General features: G+C 36.2%; 1 protein-coding gene across 3 annotated transcripts in view; it reads right to left on the bottom strand.

The window, feature by feature from the left end:
- The window catches only part of LOC308684459 (ubiquitin carboxyl-terminal hydrolase 50-like), a 50868-nt gene extending 29105 nt beyond the window's left edge, over positions 1 to 21763 (bottom strand). The window contains exons 1-14 of one of the 3 annotated variants that reach the window (XM_081355691.1): positions 21635 to 21763; positions 21186 to 21263; positions 20747 to 21079; positions 19090 to 19186; positions 18885 to 19006; positions 16851 to 16921; positions 15569 to 15688; positions 15032 to 15127; positions 14238 to 14366; positions 9056 to 9199; positions 8814 to 8833; positions 8200 to 8243; positions 5274 to 5390; positions 3153 to 3290 (exon numbers count right to left, since the gene is read on the bottom strand). In XM_081355691.1, the coding sequence (XP_081211817.1) occupies positions 3153 to 3290; positions 5274 to 5390; positions 8200 to 8243; positions 8814 to 8833; positions 9056 to 9199; positions 14238 to 14366; positions 15032 to 15127; positions 15569 to 15688; positions 16851 to 16921; positions 18885 to 19006; positions 19090 to 19186; positions 20747 to 21079; positions 21186 to 21263; positions 21635 to 21677 (1552 nt within the window). In that variant the 5' untranslated portion in view covers positions 21678 to 21763. Of the gene's footprint in view, positions 1 to 616; positions 3291 to 5273; positions 5391 to 8199; positions 8244 to 8813; positions 8834 to 9055; positions 9200 to 14237; positions 14367 to 15031; positions 15128 to 15568; positions 15689 to 16850; positions 16922 to 18884; positions 19007 to 19089; positions 20055 to 20746; positions 21080 to 21185; positions 21264 to 21634 lie in introns of those variants that run through there. The other 2 variants (XM_081355689.1, XM_081355690.1) reach the window with 2 other exon arrangements.
- Positions 21764 to 23306: the final 1543 nt, after the last annotated feature.

The raw sequence follows: 23306 nt of genomic DNA, 5'->3' as shown, positions 1-23306 counted from the left end.
TTAATGTATATTTTCATTTTATTACACTTTAAAAGATTGATCAATTTGTTAATTTCATTCATTTAATTATTATAAAACTTTAAAGAATCCAGAAAAAATAAAATGGCAAACAGAATTTAGGGGAAAATAAAAATGATTTAATGGAGCCTTAAATTAAAAGGAAGCTTACTCTGTGGAAAGTAAATATAAACAAAAAAGGTATGCTACATTCATTCTTAAGGTCTAACAAATATGTGGAAAACATTTCCTTGGTAAATAAATATTGTGATAAATATCAATACCGACTGATATGAAAAAATATTATGAACATATTTTGGGGAATATCGTCCACCAGCCCTACTATAGTTCATATAATCCAATAAAGTTATGGCTTATGTATTAATCCACATAAACTGTGTTCATTTTCTCAAAGGATACCTGGAAGGCAGCATCAGTGAGTTGTCATGTAAAGTACAATGATTTATAATATCTCATTATTGTTTTGCTCATAGGAATGACCTCTTAGTTATTATGACTTTGAGCAGAACAGCATTATTTCAGGCTGCTCCGGGAACACACCAGTATGTTAAATGCATTGCTAATGACTTTGCATTGAAATAACACACTCAAACCCCTTAATATGGGATTGTATCCCAAGACTTTTATTATATTGTTTTCATGTACTGACATTTACGTAGATTAAAATGTACATGATTAAGACCTGTCTTTATCCTCAGCTTACACATTTTTATTCTTGGGTCATTCACAATTACTTTTTAAATGCCAAGTACATACAGTATTTTGAATGAAATATGAAAAGATTGGCTTTGATTAAATACATTTTTTTCTGTAGAAACTGAAATAGTAAGAATCTTTTTAAAAAAAATCACTTTTTTCATTTTATTTCCACAGATTATTGAACATTAGGGTATCTAAATGTTATTTTAATTATCTTAAATGTGATCAACAACACAAAGCAATGTATTCAAATCTGTTTGGTTTCAATGGAAATTTTAGTCATTTATATCTCTTGAAATCATTTTAATAGTCTCCTTCGAGATGATGTTCTGTATATTTTAAGAAACAAACAACAATGTAGATTGTTCCAAAGCGGCTTTACAGAGATACAAGGGTAGTAACAGAGATTGTTTTGGCTTTATAGCAGTTCTTGAATAAAGCTAAAGTTTATTCAAGCTAAAGTTAATTTGATTGATTCACTTCCGTCACAACGATCGTTAGTTATTAACTTAGGGGCCGCTAACACACACCGTTCTAACAGGAAACTCTACACAGACTTTAAACGCGAAACCTGGGAGAAACGCTGATGGCGTGCACATGCGTATTACGAGTTCAGTCTATTGGGATGCGCGTTTGAATATACTGTATGTGCACAGGTTTGTAATTCCCTACAAACCAAGCCTTAAAAATCTACTTGTCTGGCCTTAACATTTTGATACAGAATTTTGTCACTTCGGGGTAGATACGCGAACCAAATTTTCCTGACTGCGCTTTATCTGTAGAGTGGGAAAGGGATCCTCCATAGGGAGAGACTAGTTGGCACTTTAGCACCCCGCTATTACATCGGGTCCAGGCGAATCTCCTAGTCAGATCTGGATACGGCCTGGATCCGGCAGGCTGCGGGAAAACCTCGGGTGATAAACAAAGACACTAAAATTAGTGTAGACGCCATTCTTCTCATGATGTAACAAGTACATCAGGATTTATGGGAAGTGTTCCCGGTTCCGGCTGACCTGATCTATGCAGCCTAACATTGAATTATAGAAGTCTAGAATTGATCATCCCCATATACCGATTGGCTTCATCACTGTCTCCTCTCCACCAGTAAGCTGGTGTGTGGTGGGCGTTCTGGCGCAATATGGCTGCCGTCGCATTGGTGGTGGTTGAGGAGAACCACTAACCCCCCTTCTATGTAAAGCGCTTTGAGGTCTCAGAAAAAGCACTATATAAATGTAGCAAATTATTATTATTTTTATTATGTGAATGCTAGGTCAAAGAGATGTGTCTTTAATCTGGCTTTGAACTGACAGTGTGTCTGCTTCCCGGACAATGGTAGGAAGACTGTTCCAGAGTTTTGGTGCTAAATAGGAGAAGGGTCTACCGCCAGCAGTCGACTTTGATATTCTAGGTATTATCAACTGGCCGGAATTTTGAGATCGCAATAGACGTGACGGACTATAATGCGTTAAGAGCTCGCTCAAGCACTGCGGAGCTAAACCATTCAGTGCTTTGTAAGTGATCAGCAATATTTTAAAATTGATGCGATGTTTAATAGGGAGCCAGTGCAGTGTTGACAGAACCGGGCTAATATGGTCATACTTCCTGGTTCTGGTAAGAACTCGAGCTGCTGCGTTTTGGACCAGCTGTAGTTTGTTTATTAAGCGTGCAGGGCAACCACCCAGTAGAGCATTACAATAATCTAGCCTTGAGGTCATGAACGCATGAACTAATTGTTCTGCATTTGTCAATGAGAGCATATGGCGTAATTTAGATATATTTTTAAGATGGAAAAATGCAGTTCTACAGATACTAGACACGTGACTTTCAAATGAAAGATTGGTATCAAAGAGCACACACACACACGAACACACACACACACGAACACACACGAACACACACATCCAGGTTCCTAACCGACGACGAAGACTTAACAGAGCAGCCATCAAGTGTTAGACAGTATTCTAGGTTATTACGTGAGGACGTTTTTTGTCCAATAATTAGAAACTCTGTTTTTTCAGAATTTAGTAGGAAATTACGAGTCATCCAGTTTTTTATATCAGCTGTGCATTCCGTTAATTTTGTGAATTGGTAAGTTTCGTCTGGGCGTGAAGAAATATAGAGCTGAGTATCGTCGGCATAACAGTGAAAACTAATGCCATGCTTCCTAATGATATCTCCTAAGGGTAGCATGCACAGAGTGTGTGTGTGTGTGTGTGTGTGTGTGTGTGAGGGTAGCATGTACAGAGTGAACAGCAGCGGTCCTAGTACTGAGCCTTGTGGTACGCCATACTGAACTTGTGTACTGATCGACCTGTAATTGACTAATTCTGTAGGATCAAGTTGCGGTTTAATTATAGCCAGCTTAAATGGTGTTAATACATATCCTAATAAACAAAGACGAATTGCGTATTGTAAGATAAAGACAAATTTCAAACCCTGCCGGAGTGGAAATTTTGACAAGCTGGTAATTTGTGCTCCTGCCTCATCATCATCTGAATCTGCTGTGGAGATCACATGACCTTCTGGTCTTCTCGATTCTTTAGGTTTTTCTTTTTCAGGGTTTTCTTTTTCTTCTTGGGGAAAGAACCAAAACAATAATTACAATAAAGCAAGACTTTTTCACTTTCCACAGAACATATGACATGTGTAATGCTCTTTATGATTTGTATGCATGACGTTTGTGTTGAGAAGTGTGTTGAAGCCCTGATACAAGTGATGCGAAAACGTCTAAATTGGAACAGTTTCAGAGCAGGTCAGAGCAGATGCAATGAAAGAGGAACTCTTGTTATCTTGTGTAATATAATAATCCAGCCTCTAATCTGACTGCAGTGTTTCAAGTGTGCTAACATACAGTATAACTGCACTCTTGTCTCGTTGAGTCATACAGCTGAATCACAACACGGATGATATTCACTACAGCAACACTGTTGCAAATGTCATATTTGTTATCAGACTCCTGAATATTAATTACACTAAATATTAACCAACTTGAATAATATACAAATACTTATATATAATAAAAGGAAAGTGAAAAGTTGAGTGATATCAGAGCGTGTTGTTACTGGAGATGCTGTTAAAGGTAGGGTATGGGATTTGCAAAACGGCCAACAGATTTTGAAAATACACAACTCAAATGGTCCAACGTTCTTTCCTCCAACGCTGGCCCTGACTCCACCCATTCGATGCGCGCGAGGGGGATGGGGGGAAGGGGTATGGTATGACCGTTTGATTGACGAACTTACTTTCCAATGATTCTAGGTGGTCTTGGAAATGATTGGCTGGAGTTTTTCGAGTCCTGCCCGTTCCACAGATGATTAAATAGGTTGGTTTCACGTGACGTCACGCTGCTGCATCGCGAGAGCGCGAAATTCAGATGGAGGGCAGGAAGTGAAATAGCTGAGGATCTGCCGTCTGAAAAATGCCAATGTTTTGTGTAGTTTACGGCTGCTCCAATCGTTCTAATCGAGAAAAGGGAAAGGTTTTTTATAGAGTACCGAAGATTGTCACTCATAAAGGTGAGAAATGTAAAAAGCTCAAAGTAAAAAGTGTTTTTTTAAACGTAAGTTACATCTGCTGTCGGGAGGAGCAGAGTCTGTTAATGCCCATGTCTGCAGCGACCACTTCGTCGGAGGTATGTTAGCTAGCCAACGTTTTTTATCGTGTCTGTGTTTATATAGCATTATGTTGTCGTTAAATGCTCATTTACTTAGGTCTCGTTTACACTGTCAGTGAAATGTGACCCAATTCTGATTTTTTGCTTGTATGTGACACAGATCCGATGTGTTCTATGACAGTGTAAACAGGCAAAAAAACGCATGCATTCGGATATTTCCAGATCGGTTTCAGGCCTCATTCATATGTGGAAATAAATAGTATATGTGACAATGCGACTGTCAGGCGGATCGTATTTTCTGAGGCATTTTAGGCAACGTCTCCGTGGTCGAAGCCAATATTTAAACACAATATGCTCCCACCAGTCCTGAGATCTCTCTCACACACAATAACTGAAGTATATGTGCAATGATGCCACTTTTCGTCCTCTTCCGTCTCATAATCATGGTGATGTCTGGTGTACTTAGCATACTGTATATCGCAGAGCTAGGATCAAGCATATTTCACGTTCGTCCATCTGTGCAAGAGAATTTAACCCTTTAAGCATGCGCGATGTTTCAGATAGTATGGCAAGTGTAAACGCATGAATCGGATATGGGTCACAGTTGAAAGAACGTGTAAACGGACTGTCAAAAAAATCGGATAAAGGCACAATAGGGACACTCCGCAACGGTTTCCTCCATAGACGTATTCTCCGTGTTTACTTCCTGCCCTCCATCTGAAGTCGCCCCGCCTTCGCGCGTCATCATAATCACGTGACTGAAACCCACCTATTGCTTAATTTTCATTTCGGTGCTTCTAACTCAGTGGCTGTAAGTGGGTTAGGAATAGGATTTCAAGTGATTTTGAAAAAATGGACAAAAAAGAGAATCACATACCCCACCTTTAAGACTTTCTTGATCATGTAAAGAGTTGAGAGTGTGAAGATCTGTATGAAAACAAACCTCTTATTTCTGCTGGAGACGGATGATTCTCCTCTTCAGTCTGATTGCTGGTCCTCTTACTCTGTGGACCTTTAGATTTGTCTGATCTCATGACTGTCTTTTCTTGCTGAGCATCCGCTTTAAATGAGAATAAGAAAAAGAACAACAGCTTAAATAATAATAATAAATGCTATATTATAAAGAAGCAGTGGTTTACCCACAGCACTGCACACAATTTCTATGACTCTTCATGACACACACAGTTCAGCTCATGGAGCTCTCGGCTAACGAGCTGGTGATCTTAATTCGTTTTTTAAAGCAAGGAAGTCATGCAAGATGTGCAGTGCTGTGGGTCCCCATGACCAGGATTGAAAACCACTCAAGAGTTCTCACACTAGTGATTTCCAAAACAATTATCTTAATTTTATTTTTAGTGATTATATTTGACTTAGTTATTCTAAGCTTTTGCATACTTCATATTTTCCAACCAAGGCTCATTGGAATAAACAGGCCTGTGGTGACTTTTCTGCAAAATGACATTATGTTGCTTCTTCCATGTTTTGAAACATTTTCAAAGTGAAATGTCCAGTGGGTGGACCTATACAAGCATGTTCAGTTTTATCCAAAACAGATTACCTTGAATCTGGTGATGTGAAATCCAAAAAACATCCAAACCCATCTAAGGTTAAAAAGCTCCAATAGTTTAATTGATGTTCAACAAATAAAAAACAGCTATAATACAGATGAGCAAATGCTAAAGCTTGGGTTGCTGAATATTCGATCGCTTACTTCAAAAGCACTCGTTGTTAACGATATGATTTCAGATAATAACCTAGATGTGCTGTGTTTGACAGAAACCTGGCTAAAGCCAAACGATTACATTACTTTAAATGAGTCCACCCCGCAAGATTACAGTTATAAACATGAGCCTCGTCTGAAACGCAAAGGGGGTGGTGTTGCTGTAATTTATAGTAATATTTTCTAAACCACTAAGAAATCAAGTTTTAAATATAATTATTTTGAAGTGTTAGTGCTTAATGTAAAAATATATAGTGTAAACGATAAATCACGTTTGAGATTTGTGCTGGCTACTGTATACAGGCCACCAGGACACCATACAGACTTTATCAAAGAATTTGCGGACTTTCTATCAGAATTAATTAGAGTTAGACAACACGTGTCAGGACCTACTCATCGTCGTAATCATACTCTAGATCTAATATTATCACATGGAATAGATGTTGATGCCGTTGAAATTTTGCAGCAGAGCGATGACATCTCAGATCATTACCTAGTCTCGTGTAAATTACATTTAGCCAAGACAATATATTAGCATCTACGCTAATTTTAGTGTCTGTGTTTATCCCGAGGTTTTCCTGCAGCCTGCCGGATCCAGATCTGACGAAGGACCTTCGCCTGGACCGATGACAACGCAGTGCTGAAGTGCCAACTAGTCTCTCCCTATGGAGGATCCCACTACCACTCTACAGATAAGGCGGTGTTGGGAATTTCGTTTTGCGTTCCTACCCCGAAGTGACAAAATAAAATAAAATTCTGTATCAACATTTATAAGGAAAGCCCAGTACTTTGTTTAGGCTTGGCTTGTAGGGAATTACAAACCTGCACACATATATTCAAACGCACATAACTATAGAACCCATTCTAAATGCGCATGTGAACGCCATCAGTGTTTCTCACAAGTTCGCGTTTAAAGTCTGTGTAGAGGGAATGGTGTCGTCTTAGCGGCCCCTAATTTAATAACAAATGATCATTGCGACGGAAGCGAATCAATCAAAACTAACTTTAGATGGAAAATAACTTAACTCTGCTGTAAAGCCGAAACAATCTCTGTTACCTTAAATTATACGCTTATCTCTGTAAAGCTGCTTTGAAACAAACAATCTACATTGTTAAAAGCGCTATATAAATGAAGATGACTTGACTTGACTTTTATTCAGTTCGTACCTGCCTAACTCCACCCAAGCTGCAGAGCCTTTAGCTATTTTCAAGACACTGCTAAAGACGCATCTTCTTCTTCAACACTTGACCATTAATACTAACACTTACTAATCTATTTATGTTTTTATTTCATTTTTTATTTTTATTTAAAAACACACACACACACACACATTGCTACATGTACTGTGCGGGACTAACTGGGACTGGTCATGGCACTTACATATTGTTGCCTATTGTTGTTTGATTGCTTTACTCTCATTTGCAAGTCGCTTTGGATAAAAATGTCTGCTAAATTATTCATTTAAATTAAATCTGTTTTTTCACGTATCATGGCTGTTTGGAAATGAAATTTCCGTTGAGTGGCGCTAAAAAGTTAATGCTCTATCGTTTTTTAAATTAACGTAGCACTGACACTAAACCCGATCGATAGTGTTAACAAAAGCAAACGGGAGATAAAAACGCATTTGCTGAAGCAACCATACCACAAGTCTTTGAGCTCTTTTACCGTGACTCGTGCTTCACATAAAAACAGCAGTGCTGTACCAGTGGGGCTACTGAGCAAGTTTACAGAACCAGCTCCATACGTGTGGATTGCTTGCGAATGGTAAATTATATTAGTTTACAAATCATGCGCTTTAGTAAAAGTGTTTTTAGGTCATATTATATTGTGTGAGGAGCCGCACAAAATTAAGTCTTTATTAATCCATAATCTACCCCTGTAACCATAATTTGTGTGTAAAGGATTAAAAGTTGTTGGTTTTTTACATCTGAGCTGGAAACTGCAGTGGATTGTTTGTTTTGGGAGTTTTGAGAAAGAAAAAAAATATTGTTAGAGGCATGTTTTTCTGATGAGTTTGATATTTTTCCAGTATAATACTTGCTTTGATATTTGATTAATAGTTTTCAGGTTTGGCTTTGTCTATAATTATTGTATGTGAAAATAAATACACATGAGAAAATATTACACAATATTGAAACTTTTGCTTACATTTTCTGAAGAAAAGCAAGCATGCCGTGTCAGAGTCGATGTATCTGTTAAAAATAAATGCAACATTTAAACTGCAATGATGCGCTACAAACTGCATCACTACACTGATGATTCCACAGTGCATTTGCACAGATTCCTGGCTGCCAATAAAATTCAGTTCACATTCATTTTCATAGTGCCTTTCACAATTCATACAATTTTAAAGCAGCTTTACAGAAAATGTTTCTACATTACAGTTAAGAGTGGTCCATATTACAGCCCTGTGCGGGACAGTTTTCCCATTCACCCTGAGTTTCTGACCATTATTGCCCACACCCGCAAACACTCTGTTACAGCTTGTAGAAATTGTGAAAAAATTACACAAATATTAGGGCTATGCTAGACATTCAGAAGAACAGAGATAAAACATTGTGTTAATTAAACTGACCAAAAGATAAAGTAATGCTATAGCACCACAAATGTCAAACCACCCCCCCTCCCGCGAGATTAGCATAGGGTACCGGGATCCCAATCCCAATGTAGCCCCTAGTAGCTCTAAGATTAGACAGTTCATACACTAAAACACTAGTAAAATGTAAAGTATTTTTATTAAGTGACATCATAAAGTCTCTTACCTGACACTGACATTATCAATCTGTAAAAACACAAGGGCAAAGATTCTGTCCCACAGTCTTCCCATTTATTCACAAATAAAAAAGATTGCACCAAAAACAATCAAGGACTCAGAAGTTTAAATGCAGAAATATATTTGCATACTTGACAATGTGACTTACTGTGTGTCCACACAAAAACAGCTATTGGACATCTAGCTGTGAATGTGCGTAATGAGTATATTATTAAAGAGAGATAAACTCACCTTGTTCACAGTGGAGTCGTTAAATCGATACCACTGATGGTCCTTAAATGACTTGATGTCAGCATAGTAGTGTCCACCACTGAGGGAACCAGTGTGATTGACTATAGCATACAGGTCATAGACATAATGAACACCACCCTCTTCCTGAAATAGCAGATTATAATATTTAAGTATTGGTACTGTGCACATTCATGCTTACTTAGAGGTCTGACTGATAAAATGTCTATATACACCATAGCAGTGGTCTCCAACCCTGCTCCTGGAGAGCCTCTGTCCTGCAGACTTCAGTTCAACACACCTGTCTTTAAGTATTAAGTAACTCTGAGGACATCGATTAGCTTGTTCAGGTGTGTTTGATCAGGGTTGGAGCTGAAATCTGCAGGATGTTGGAGACCACTACTCTATAGAAATGTCTATATTGGGCATAGGCGTAATTTGCAGGTGGGTCATGTTCCCACCACTATTTTCTAAGGTCGATATTGTCCCCACCACTTTTGAAACATCTCGTGGCATGAATGTACCAATACAAATAAACAAAACATCTCCAGTTAACCAGCAGAGCATTCATTTAGTTTGTTTTTTAAATAAGAGGCGATCTAGCGCTGAAATGTTTTGTTTTTTAAATCAACTGATCAAAGTGCTCGTTGCCGCTGCAATCAGTGGCGCGGATACTATTGCTGAGTTCCATTTCGTCTACTTATACTACGACCTAAAAGTGTGTACTTTTTTGTGATGAAAAAGTACATACTTTTGAGTGTGTAGCAAAAGAGTATGCACGTTCTGGGACATACTTCGATGACGTCATGCAACGTAAACGAGAACGTGGTTGCCTAGTTACGCACACCGTGACAAAAAATGTACACTTCATTCATTCTTATATATCCAATATAATTTTATTTACTATTCCCATCTTTTTTTCCACAATACATTTACAATGTGTTTACCAAATTGAGGAGTGAAGCAGGGCGTCGTCGTAGATCAACCAAACGCAGGTCGTTTGTGAGGCGGCTGGTTCTGACGTTCATGTGCAAATGTGTGTAACGAAAGCTAACGTTACTTATTTTCCGAGTTAAAATATTTAAGGTTTATAGTGTAACTATTGTTTAACGTATTTTATACTTAATCTTATACTTATGTATAATACTTAAAAATACCCTGATGAAAATTAACCATGCTTTTACTATAGTAAAAGTGTAGTAACCATGTTTCTTTGGTTGGACTGATAAAGTTAACATTTGTACAGCCACAGTATTACTACTCGGACAGAAACATAAAAAGAAATACATAAAAAAGACACTTGCATGACACTGAACTAGAGCCTTTTTATTTATTGTTTTTTAGCCTGATAACCCCAATGAGGCGCTCGGTATCTTCATCGGACCCTACAAGATAAACACGGTACTTTTTTGGCACAACATATACCCATTAATATTACGAGACATTAAAATATAACTTTAATTAGGGTTAAACATTTGAATTCTTACACTTAAAAACTGACGGCACATCTCCGCTGCTGCATCCGACTGCCAGGTTTACATCACCACCATCACCACAAAGCTCCTCCCTCCCGCACGCAATAGAGTGCCGAAGTTATGACGTCACTTTGTAGGCCAAAACGCGGAAGTGAGTTAGCATTTTAGCACTACGGGTTCCCTCGCCCTAAAGTCTATGGGTTTTTTGAATGGGTTTTTGCTAAATCGCCTGAAATAAGGTCTGTGGTTAACAAAGCCTCTAAATATTTTCACGTTTTGATCTATGACATAAAACACACCAGTTATAACCTGCTTGTGATTTTTTAAAACTTTATTGTGTCTTAAAAACGGTGGTTGCTAACAAGTTGCTAAAAGGGACTACATCCTTTGGCGGGGACTTTAGACGTCATCATGACAAACATGAAAGCTCTCACTAGCCCGCGTTTCAGCTTCACGTTCTTAGAAGTTTACCTTTCAGTTAATATAGCCTACATAACGTTATTTTTGTTTTGTCCCGAGATGCAACCACAAGTCATCGAATGAAATCTCGTTTGTTTTCCGTCCGATGTTATCCAGCGGAGACTCTGGGTTCGTGCCAGATGGAGTAAAAAAGGCTAGCAGTAGCAAGAATAAACGTTTTTCATAACCAAATCAACAGCTAAAATACCTTTTGTCTTTCTCTTAAAATATCTAAAAGCTTGTTTACTTTGCCACTGTTTAATAGATTAGATCCGCTGCAGTTTTATTAAAGGCTATAACGTTACGTTGAGAAATGTGTTTAATTAAAATATTCAAAATAATACCTGGTTTATTGACTTTTATTGTAACTTGTTTGGATATAATTATAGAAAGGGTGGGTCCTGCACCTTGTGAACTTGGCTTTTACCCACCTATAATAATATGATTGTATTTGTAAACAGCATCGGTAGTTAAAGCAGGCAATGATATTAATCTTTGTTATTTTAGTAGTAAATGTTAACTATATTTAATGTGCTATATAAACGTGGACAATTCCCAGAGAACACGCTGATATGTATAGCCTTAATGCACTGTAAGTTGCCTGTCTGACAAATACACAAATTAAATGTTAAACTATTGCATACTACTTGTATACTATTGTAACTACACTCCAGTCAGCTCACAGTAATGTGAATGTGAGATAAAATTTACTACACAGGCTCTCACATTGGGGCTTGTGGATTACCAGGTAAAAATAGAAAATGTTAACAAAATGAGTATATATGTGTTATTTAGGGAACATATATATGGTTTAATTATAATATATTATAATAAGCATTTGCTATTGACAATTCTCTTTAAATTCAACATATATAATTATATACAACTATTATATTAAATGTTTGGAATTGAACTGTGTTATGCTTGTTCAGAGATTATTTGTATAGTTATCTTAAATACATAGAACACTATTATAACTCCTCTATCTCTCCCTAGTTTTACTTACTCGATTAACCTTGTACCTCATGCTGGCCCGTACAATACCGGCAAGTAAACCAGCATCTAAGCTGCACTGTTCATGTCCAGATTTATAGTTGTTCTCTCTTCGATCTATGGTTTTTCTATCGTCTAAGAAAAAGGACATGGAAATTGATACGGCCATAGCTAACGTTAGTGCTTCTGAGATGGTTAAAGCGCGTTTTTTTTCCTGGCGAATTAGCAAATGGTATGCAAACATACAATCAAACATAATACAGTGAAAGATAATCTTTTAAAGTTTATTTGGGGCACAATGATCAGGCATAATAATCTTAATCACAAAGAAAATAATATTAAGGTTTATATAAACTAACAAAATAATAAACGAATAAATAAAACATTAACAAAAGCTTAAAAAAATCTCAGAGAGGCACGCATAAACAAAATTAGTTTCTAACATTTTTTGAAAAACAGAATGGGCAATATTTCTCATGAAAAATTGGATAAGTGTTCATACCATAGACTGTAAAAATAGGTTCATACACAGCGCAGATCATAATGAGCGAGCGAGTGAGTTTGAGGAAGCTTGATGATGACGTTGATCCGCGACCATGGTGTGCTGTAGTCCGTTGATAGCCTACCGTTAGCATTTTATATCCGACGGCTTTATTTAGGCTTCAAAATGTATACATTTTGGATTAACTTGTAAAGATTATCTTGATAGACAAAACGTGTAAGGGTCACAACTCTTTGTTGAACACAGATCTTATTTTTTGCGATTTTCCAAAAGTCTATGGGGAAAATGCATTGCTTTTTGATCGAGGGAACCCATGCGCCGCTAACTTCCGGGTTGGCCTACAAAGTGACGTCATTACTTCGGCACTCTATGGGTTACAAGTGGGCAATATTAGCCGTTAGAGTGTGCATTGATCTGCACTGCGAATTCTAACCGGAAATAGTAGACCATCCGGGTATCTTTGGAATACTCATTTCAACATACTACGATTTGGGACGTACTAATTCTAGTTTCGCATACTATTTAGGACGGATAGTATGTGAATTGGGACTCAGCATATGTTTGTTTCTGGCTCGCGCACAGCCTTCACTCGGACGCGCGCTTCAATCCGTTGTGGAGAGACTCTCTATTCGTTCTGGTGAAATTAGAAAACAAAAAGCACAAAAAAGTGTCCCTGCCTGATATACAACCACTGAAAAACATAATCGATTTTGATGAGAAAAAGAAAAAAAAAAACTATATGAGTGCGGATTAGAACTCAGAACCTCTGACACGCTTGGCAAAAGTTCTACCCCACTTAAATACACACTTTAATTAGTCGGATCAACATATAATAGGCCTCATTGAACGATCACTTAAAGGAACACTCCACCGTTTTTTTAAATAGGGCTTATTCACCTTCTTTCCTACATTTAGATAGGTGGGCAAATGCATTTTTGTCTCAGTGCATGCATTGTTTTAGTTTGACAGGGTCGGCGCAAGCTTAGCTTAGCATAATAAATGGAATCCTTTGTTGCCAGCTAGCATGTCCTGAGTAAAAGTAAAATAAAAAAATAAAAAAACAACAACACCTAATTACTTCTTGTGGCCTGCGTATTCACAGCGAGTACAAATAGTGATGCAGATTAACACTAGGCGATTTCCTAGGCAGATATTGACTTATATATTAAGGACTATATTAGGGGGAAGCACAGGCGAAGCACTGCTACTTGGGTGTGATATCTCTGCGCCCAGTGCTTCGCCTGTGCTTCCTCCTAATATGGTCCCAAGTCAATATCTGCCTAGGAAATCGCCTAGTGTTAATCTGCATCACTATTTGTACTCGTTGTGAATACGCAGGCCACAAGAAGTAATTCGTTTTTTTTTGTTTTGTTTTTTTATATCACTTTTACTCAGGACATGCTAGGTGGCAACATAGGATTCCATTCATTATGCTAAGCTAAGCTAGCGCCGACCCTGTCAAACTAAAACAATGCATGCACTGAGACAAAAATGCATTTGCCCACCTATCTAAATGTAGGGGAGACGGTCAATAAGACCTATTTCAAAAAACGGTGGAGTGTTCCTTTAAACCCAATCAATGTACTATTTAAATCGATTACTGGACATCGTAATGTTATATCTGTTTTATGATAAGCATTGTGTTGAACCAATGAACCAATAGAAGTAAACCAACGGAGCACATTCACAGCAGGCTGTATTTTAGTGAAGTGTCAGAATCAGAGATCACAGGGTTTAAAGCACAAAGAAGTCAGACCTGCAGTGATAACCGGAGAGGAATTTGAACAGGACAGTTGTTCTTCTTGAAAGTCATGTAGTTGTAATCCAAGTAAAATCTCTGCAGATGTAGAGTCAGAACTTCTGGCACCTCAGAAATGGTACATTTCTGAAAGAAATATAATCTCATTTAAAATAAAGTCAGCAATTTTTCAATTGTACCAACCTCATAGAAAATACTGTTATATCTATTTACCTGTATATTTATTATATACTGTTTGTATTGCCAATATTAGTCTCTTTTGTTTCATGTGTCATGTAGTGTTTTTACCTAACAATATCTCTCACAGAATAAATGTTTTTAAATCTCATAGTTTCATTAACACGTAAGAGATTTGATAAGACTATTGAAGCTTAAAATTAATTTTAAAAAGAAACTAATGTAGAAAAAAAATGTAGAAAAAACGGTAACACTTTATTTCGATAGTCCACTTCAGACATACTAACTATCAGTAACTTTGCAGCTAAATGTCAGCTATCAGTCATTGGAGTATTAGTATTGTCTGCTGAATATCTGCTAACTCTTTATTCTGATGCTCCTCAACAGATATTCTACTGACTATAAGGAACTTGGCAACTACAAGCCAACTTATTCTCCTAACCCGAACCCGAACACCTAACCCTAACCTACCAGTCTACTGAGAGTCGACTACAGCCTATAATACTCTAATGAGAGACGTGTAGTTGCAAAGTTACTGATAGTTAGTAGAATGTCTAAAGTGGACTATTGAAATAAAGTGGAACCAAAACAACTAAGTAAAATGTGAAGCTCACCATTTCCATGTCAGTCATAGTGTTGCATTTTTCACAGAACAGCTGATCCTCTCCGTACATGAGCATCACTTCAAACTGTGCATTCAGACTCTCTTCCTGAAACATGCAATTTTAAGAATAAGAAATCAGGGCAAACAGTAAAACTACTGTACCTCCTGGGGAAAAAGTGACTGGATTTATTCATCTTGAACTTATCATTTGTACAAATTTACAAGGTGACAAAATCATGAGAATTAATTTGTATGAGCATAATAATGAGTGGGGTTTTATGGCCAAGACAAACAATTAACCCCAATTCCTGCCTGGATTTTAATTGATAATTTTTAAAATTCAATTTCTGATTCATTTTTTTCTGATCTGAAATTGCTTAGAGGTTTTTCTTTCAATGCTCAGGAGACAATGTATTTCTCAGTTTTTTAAGTTCTGTATCTAGCTTGTGTCAGATGAATTACTTGTAAGTACCTTATTATTTTATACTTATTATAGCTTTGGTTATATTTTTTAATAATAATAATAATAATAATACATAATACTTACTACATTAATTTTATATTGATCCATAGCAATGGCCAAAGAAAAAAATGAAATTTCTTCCTCAATGGGTTCATGGTACCCATGTATACAGGTGGTTGAGTGTTTCTTCTTTCCCTGGAATATCTGTAAAATATTGCAAAATGGTGAATCACTTAGTTAAGCCCATGGTGTTTGACTACTTTTAATGGTATATATTTTATAGGGCCAGATTTACTAACAGCTCGCGCCAGCGCAAACCCTCTTTTAGCCTTTAAAAGCTACTGTCAGGATTTACTAAAGACACGCAGTAAGAAATTAGCAATGAAAACCTGTGGACACAGATAACACAATTAAGTTAAAAACTTGTTTCCATTGCAGTCATTTGATGTTAAACACAATCTTCACTCCTGGTTATAGTGGTAGTGTATAAATGCAAAATTACAATAACAATTCCACACTCACAACATTTAAAATCACAATTTAACACATACACTAACACACCATATGCTAATACAAATTCCCCACTAAAACAACCTAAGAAACATTTTAACTTTTCAAACTAAAACCAACTTCATTTGAAATACTTTTAATATCAAGATGTAACTTGTGCAATATCCATAAGACTTTGCTTGGTATTATAATAATGTTTCTCATTTACCCTCATTTTTTTTTTAAATAAAAAATATGAAAGAGCTCTTTTATTGATTTTCTTGTGTACCTTTTTAAGTTTAAGGTGTACTTTGCTTTCTAGGTAACCAACAAATATGTCTAAAACTGGATACATCAGCATGCATATATCAAATAATCCCTAAAAATTACCTTATCAATTTATTTTGAGATTTTCTATATCTTATCCAACCATATACGAGACAAATCACATCCAAGAATTCATACATTCATACTCCAAATTACACTGCACTAGACATGATGCAAGTGATTTTAAATTTTGTGTATCCAAACAACAAACATGTCTGGCAAGAATTCTACCATTTACCTTCCTTAAAATTTCCATAGCCATACTTGCACCAATTATAGAAATTGTTGTCAAGGACACATCCGAGGTAGTTGACCCAACTGCAGAACTTTACACTCCCATCAGTGCTTTTATGGGATTATAGCGCTCTTATGCTCAATTGCTCCCATTAGTAAATCTGGCCCATAGTGTCTTTTACATCTTAAATCTTAACTTTTTCAGCATCTTATTTCATGGCTTATCAGATCATTTTACAATGTTTCTGTCTGAATAGAAACTGTCATCTGTTTTACTCTGTCACACACAGCACCTTCTCATGAGTTTAGATCGTACCTTGGCTGGGTTTTCATCAATCTCACTCAGAATCTTCTGATAATATTCTGCTGCATCCTGCTGCTCACACACTGAAATAAAACTGCTTAGAACTTCTGTGGATTCAAACTCATTAGAAATAAAAAAGAAAAGTGTGGATTTTTTCTTTTTCCCTCCACTGTTTTCGTATGGAAGGCATTTTCTGCCAAATTTAAATAAATTAAATGATTAAAATGAAAATTAAAACCAGATTAACGATTTCATTACGTTTTTTTACGATTTCAATATGTCAAAACAAATATTGCATTACAATAAGTGATGGTAACTTTGGTTATAATTTGGTAACTAAATAGAATTTTATGAAGTTTAGTGACAACATGTTACAATGTTTACATTGTACAATGACTGGTAGGATAGTTTTTATTATTGCTTGACAAAAATTTCAAGATTTTAATTCCATTCTTGTGATTTGATTCCGATTTTGATTCAATATTGACTAATTTGGATACATGTTTATTTTAAATTTTATTTTAAAATTAATTTAAAAATTAATCTCACCTAATGCTGTAAACATAGAGGGCCCAATCTGCTGGTATTATTAAAGGTTCAAAATAACAAATTAAATTAAATATAATGTATTTTTGTTATAATAACAATTATTTAATGACATAAGTAAAAATATAATAAATATGTAATATAGTGCTCAGCAAAATCTCCTCTCAAGCAATTTTTTCTATTCAGTTAACATGCTCATTAAATGGCTTTCCTGAGGTAAATGTAACGTTATGTGACATAATTGTTCTCCTGCTGTTATATATTGACCTCTTTCAATGGTTAAAAAACACTAATTGGTCGATATTATGTATACTTTCGGTAAGTTGTACTGCATCTTTAAATAAAAAAGTAACAGATGATCGGTTCACGTGCACTTGAACTGAGGCGCTACAGCGATCTGTCACGTCACATTTACAAGCGCCAAACGTATTTTTGTCTGAATTTCGTAATACAACTGACGGAATCTAAGAGCTGAGAATTAGTTTAATATTAAAAGTACCTCTTTGCTCCGCAATTTTTCTGTGCGTGAGAAAATGGATGTGTGGCGTGAGAGCGTGTGAAAAGTGTCAATTGCGTGAGTCTCACGCTCAATGCGTGAGAGTTGGCAGCCGTTGTTAGGCATGACGCGAATATGAAACATTGGCCGAGGTCCTCGGTTAAAGCCAGTGGGTATTAATGTCTGGCTATAATTGTTGTAGAAATTGTGTTACTAAGACTTTTGTACAACCAAATAGTTGAATTTACAAAACAGCCTAATACACGAATGAACCCATAGTCGATTATGGTCTAGTAACATCATAACTAACATGGTCAGGCTGGTTGTTTCCATGTTCTAATGCTGCGGCAGCTTCCCGCAAAAGCTCACTAACAGATTTCGCCACATCTCGTCGTCTCGATTACAATATAATCACATTTAAATAATTTTGTTTCACACATTAAACTCATGCGGGACGTGCTTTACAGAAGGCGTGTCTCAGCGCCGTTACTAGAATAAGCCACACCCACTCATTAACATAGAATTTGCATGCAGGTTGTCTTTGAAAATGAAAACGAAAATGAAAACTGTGAAATAAAAGAGGAATTACAATGAAAACGAAAATTTACATTTGTATTTGAATTGTGTCACTATTATTGCGTGAGCGTTACTAAAGAGCATTGTAAAAACTGTATTTGTAGTTTCTTTTTCACGTTTGGCTTTTCATTTTAATATTGGCAGTCTTGCCGCGAGACTGTAGTGAAAATGAAATGTGAAATCACCAATTGCATTTTATTTTTCAATTTGACAGGGATAATGCTGTGAAAATGAAATCATTTAATTTCTTTCTCAATTTTGTCACATATTTTGCGTACTGTTTTCTGTAATGAAATCGTTAATCTGGTTTTAATTTTCATTTTAATCATTTAATTTATTTAAATTTGGCAGAAAATGTCTTCCATATTTCCGTGCATGTGTACCAGTAAGAATGGTACAGTAAAGATTCATGCACATAATCAACTTACAATTTCCAATGTGTAGAGCATTTGTGACTCCATTTGTTTTCACACTTCCAGTCTTGGACTCTAAATCGCTGAATAACATGCGAAGTGCAAAAGAAACACGTTTTTCCCTCTTTATTTCTAACCTGTGGAGTAACACAGCATTTGTTATCATTACTATAATAGTGTTATAAAAGATCATGATCTTGCAAGTCAGAGATAAACTCACTCCTTGACAGCTGTTCTGAACTTCTCAGTCATGAAGAGCGTTTGCAGAACTGCATTCAGATAACATGTGGCTCCCTGATTCACCAATCCACAGTAAACTGAGAAGAAGGGTATCATACTTTCATATGACCAGGGGCGATTCTAGGATTTTCATTTTAGGGGGGCTCAGCCCCCAATGAGGGTATGTTGTAAAGAAAAAAAAGAAAAAAAAAGTTAGTTTATGGTCTAATGCTCATTATTAACTAGTTTCATTCATTCATCCAGTAACATGCATATGGCAGGGTTTTATAATCACCGAGGTACCAAATGTGAGGTATCTAGGGGGGTTCGGGGGCATGCTCCCCCGAGAAAATGTTTATTTCTCTGATCTACATATGTGCATTTTAAGATGTTTTGAAGGCCAACAAAATTGGATGACAACAGCTTTAAAACCATGTGCGGGCAGCTGTTTATTTTCCACATCAGCATCACACTCTTTTTCTCTTTGTTTTTATCTTGCTCTGTCTTTTCCCCTCCTAAAGCTGAGCTTTGACTGATATAGGCTTTTCATTTTTGTCTGTCAGTGAAGAAAGTAAACATAGGGTCAAGTTGATTTATGAATCATTTTCTCAGACAAAGCTACCAGGAAATCTAGGTAACTAAGTCCATCTACAATGAAATATAAATTATTTTATTTTTTAAGCTTTTTAGCCTTTAGAATCAACAATACGGTTGGTTATTCATCAAGTCACCCCGTGAAAATCTATTTAATTTCAAATCATTTAACTAACCAGCTAAACGTGTATTAATGTAATTGTCTATTGGCAATATGATTAATCTGTTCTATATTTATTTCTATTTATTAAAAATAACAACATGAATTATCAATTTGCCACTTTTATAAATCAAGTAGACTACTTAAAAGAAAATCACAAATCCCTTTACTCTACTCTATCTAATATATGTATCATGATACACTCCTCCTGATTCATTATTACTTAATACAAAACTATATTTATTAATACAAAACAAAATAACTCCACATGATGTTTCTCTCTCTGGGCCATCTAGTGCTTTCAGACAATGATGTGTGTCTTTAATCATTTCTGTGCATGGCTGCATAATGTAATGCCGAAATACAAAATAATATGTTTTAAAGTTTAAAAAGTAAATTAAAATAAATCATGATCGTTTTCTAAAGTATGTTTTCATGGGTGTTGATCGCTTCATTTTTGTTGGAAGAAAAAACAACTATCACACTGTGATAAGGGCTGAAGGTGAACGCAGGTGAACGCAGGCTATTGGTATTGGATGAGAAACCGAACCGTCCCGTGTTGCTCCCAAGGGGAGGAGCCGAAACTTGACGCAGCTTGATGAAGCGATCAAAAATGTATTAATCAAATATTTTTTAGGGGGGCTGGGCAGAAGTTTAGGGGGGCTGAAGCCCCCCTAAAAAGGGCCTAGTGACGCCCCTGCATATGACACACAATACTTTTTAAACAGAGTGGTAATGATTAGGTATTTTATATTATTATCATTATGAGTTCAAATGAAGTGATGAGTCCAGAAAGGAAAGTGAAAATTACAGAAGAAAAGCTGAGTGATATCAGAGCGTGTTGTTACTGGAGATGCTGTTAAGACTTTCTTGATCATGTAAAGAGTTGAGAGTGTAAACAAACCTCTTATTTCTGCTGGAGAGGAATGATTCTCCTCTTCAGCCTGATTGTCCATTACTGGTTTGGTGTCAGATGTTTCACTCGCTGGTCTCTCATTAAGAGAGTTATTATCACATGTCTCTGACTGGTTATTGGATTTTGCTGTGCTAGGAGAAACATCAGGTGGAGACGGAGAGTCATTTGGCTCTATTTCCAAATCTAAATCTCTCTCAGTTTCGTTCTCTGTGTTAGAATCACTGGTGTTCAGAGGAGCCGGAGGATCTTGCTTATTGCTGACCGAAGAGTCGTGGTAGTTTTCAATGATGTGTTTAGTGTGCTGACGCGAGTCTACAGGGTCTATCCAGAGTAGATAAAAACATGCAAACAATTAAAAGAGAAATGCTTATATAACACTTCATTCCAGTCACTTCATCACAGTTTAGAACACGTTTTATGAACTTACTTTTATTTCCTGAAACTTTGTCCTGTCTTCTAACATTGTCTTCTTTAATACCATTGTCCAAAGATGTGGAAGTGTCTGCTATTTCAAACATAAGAAAAGAAAAATAACACAAATGTAATTTACAATGCTTTACTATGTATAGCAAATTGTTGTATATTTACACTCTCAGAAAAAAAGGTACAAAAGCTGTCACTGGGACAGTACCCTTCAAAAGGGTTCTAATATGTACACGTTACCAATACGTACCTTTGAGGGACTAATATGCACTCTTTAGGTACAAAGGTGTACCTTTTAAAAAGGTACCGCCACAGTGACAGCTTTTGTACCTTTTTTCTGAGATCTTACTATCCATCAGCTAAAATTCCATATTCAAGATTGCCCTTTTGAATTACTGTTCTCAAATGTGTGTTACATGTTAATGCTGTGTGAACAATGTACTGTGCACCTACTCTCAGATGCTGAAGGTGAGGTGGTGGCCTTCATCTCACCCATAACTGTGTAGAGTAAAATATAAATAACAATATAAATAACAATTTAAATAAACACAAAAAAAACCGGTTATATTAGCATAGTAAAGAACCGTGCATATTAAAGACAAATAAAAAGCATATTAATACATTATAATACATTTTAGAATATATTTTCTTTCTGCCTGTCAATGAAAAAGCCTCAATCTTTGTAAAAACAGCTAAGCTAGGCTAAGCAACTACAAGAACAGTGCAAGGACTTTATAATTTACAGCTCATATATTATTATAAATCTCCTGGATTTAATGCATATTCTTAAGACAATAAGGAGGAAATAGTTTCTGGTAAAGTTACAAAGAAAATGATCCATCCCTTTCATCTTTTTTGATGGTGCCTCCAATTGATCAAGTTGACCTGGTACAAGAAATAGAATAATTAGAAAAAAGAAAAAAAAATTCAACTATAATTATTATACACTATGTTTTATGATATTCATACATTTGAATATCATCAATATTCTACAAAAAAACAACAAAAAAAAAAAAATATATATATATATATTTTTTATTTTTTTATTTTTTTGTGTTACCTCCAGATGGTGATGCATATTCTTCTCTTCCTCGCTTTATAGGACTTTTCTTATGCTTGTCTGAATTATGCATCCTAATATTCCTGCTTTCTGTTTTGTTGATATATCTAGGCAAAGTAATGACCGGCGAATGTTGAAGTTTGAGTAAAATTAAGAAGGGGAGTCTTTTCAGTTCTGAAAGATTAAAACCTAAAAAAAAAACAAAAAAAAAACATATGAGCAAAAAATAATTTTATAACTGTTTTATAAGTTAATAAGTCATTTTTGCTTGCTATGACAATCTCATCTATTCTACTGTACTGTATTATCCTTTCTGTCCTAAGTTTAATGATTGAGAAGTTCATCAAAAACCACATTCGATTTTTTTTACTCAAAAATATGAAACCATCCAACAAGTGCTCATCACAAATATTTGGGACAAAAAAGCTCTACATTTCTAATTTCTAACACATAGTCCAATCATAACTGTCTAATGTGTAAGGCTAAACGGGAAAAATACTTTGGCTAAACAGTTCTAGAACTATTAGCAGCTTTCTAGATAAATTGGGGATCCTATTGTGTGTGGTGATCTATATTCTGTCCTTCAAAAAACAAACAAACCAAACTCATGCCAAGCAGTGCGCTCTTTAAAGGAGCAAACGCAGCATCAATCCTGGGCCAAGACTACCCTCATGCAACTCTTTTAGTGCCTTGGCTTGGTTTTTTGTGTTCATTTTTAATTTTCTGTCGCTGTGCATTGTATTTAACAAGGTAAACAGCTCAATAACCCTTTTATTTATGTCCTGAAGACTGGTCCATTGCATTACGATGGTAAACAGTATCAATCATGTCAAAAAAATGTGATTTGCAGTCAAATGTCTGGTGTGTTCTGGTTCTCATTGATACGCATGTTGTTTTATAGACTTGATATTGTTTCTTAATCAAAAGTGGTGACCCCTCCCCCCAGCACCCCTGACCTAAACCATCTTCGCTGCCCCGCCATCGGGTGTAGTGAGGACGCTTGTGCTTGAGCTTGTGAAGCGTGTCCCTGGCAGTTAAAGGTGCCTTCCACGACTAGTGGGCTCC

This window comes from Scardinius erythrophthalmus (assembly GCF_964197995.2).
Source record: "Scardinius erythrophthalmus genome assembly, chromosome: 24".
Classification (NCBI taxonomy): Eukaryota; Metazoa; Chordata; class Actinopteri; order Cypriniformes; family Leuciscidae; genus Scardinius; species Scardinius erythrophthalmus.
The sequence above is the reverse complement of the archived record's forward strand: the minus strand, read 5'-3'. Positions and strand labels throughout refer to the sequence as shown.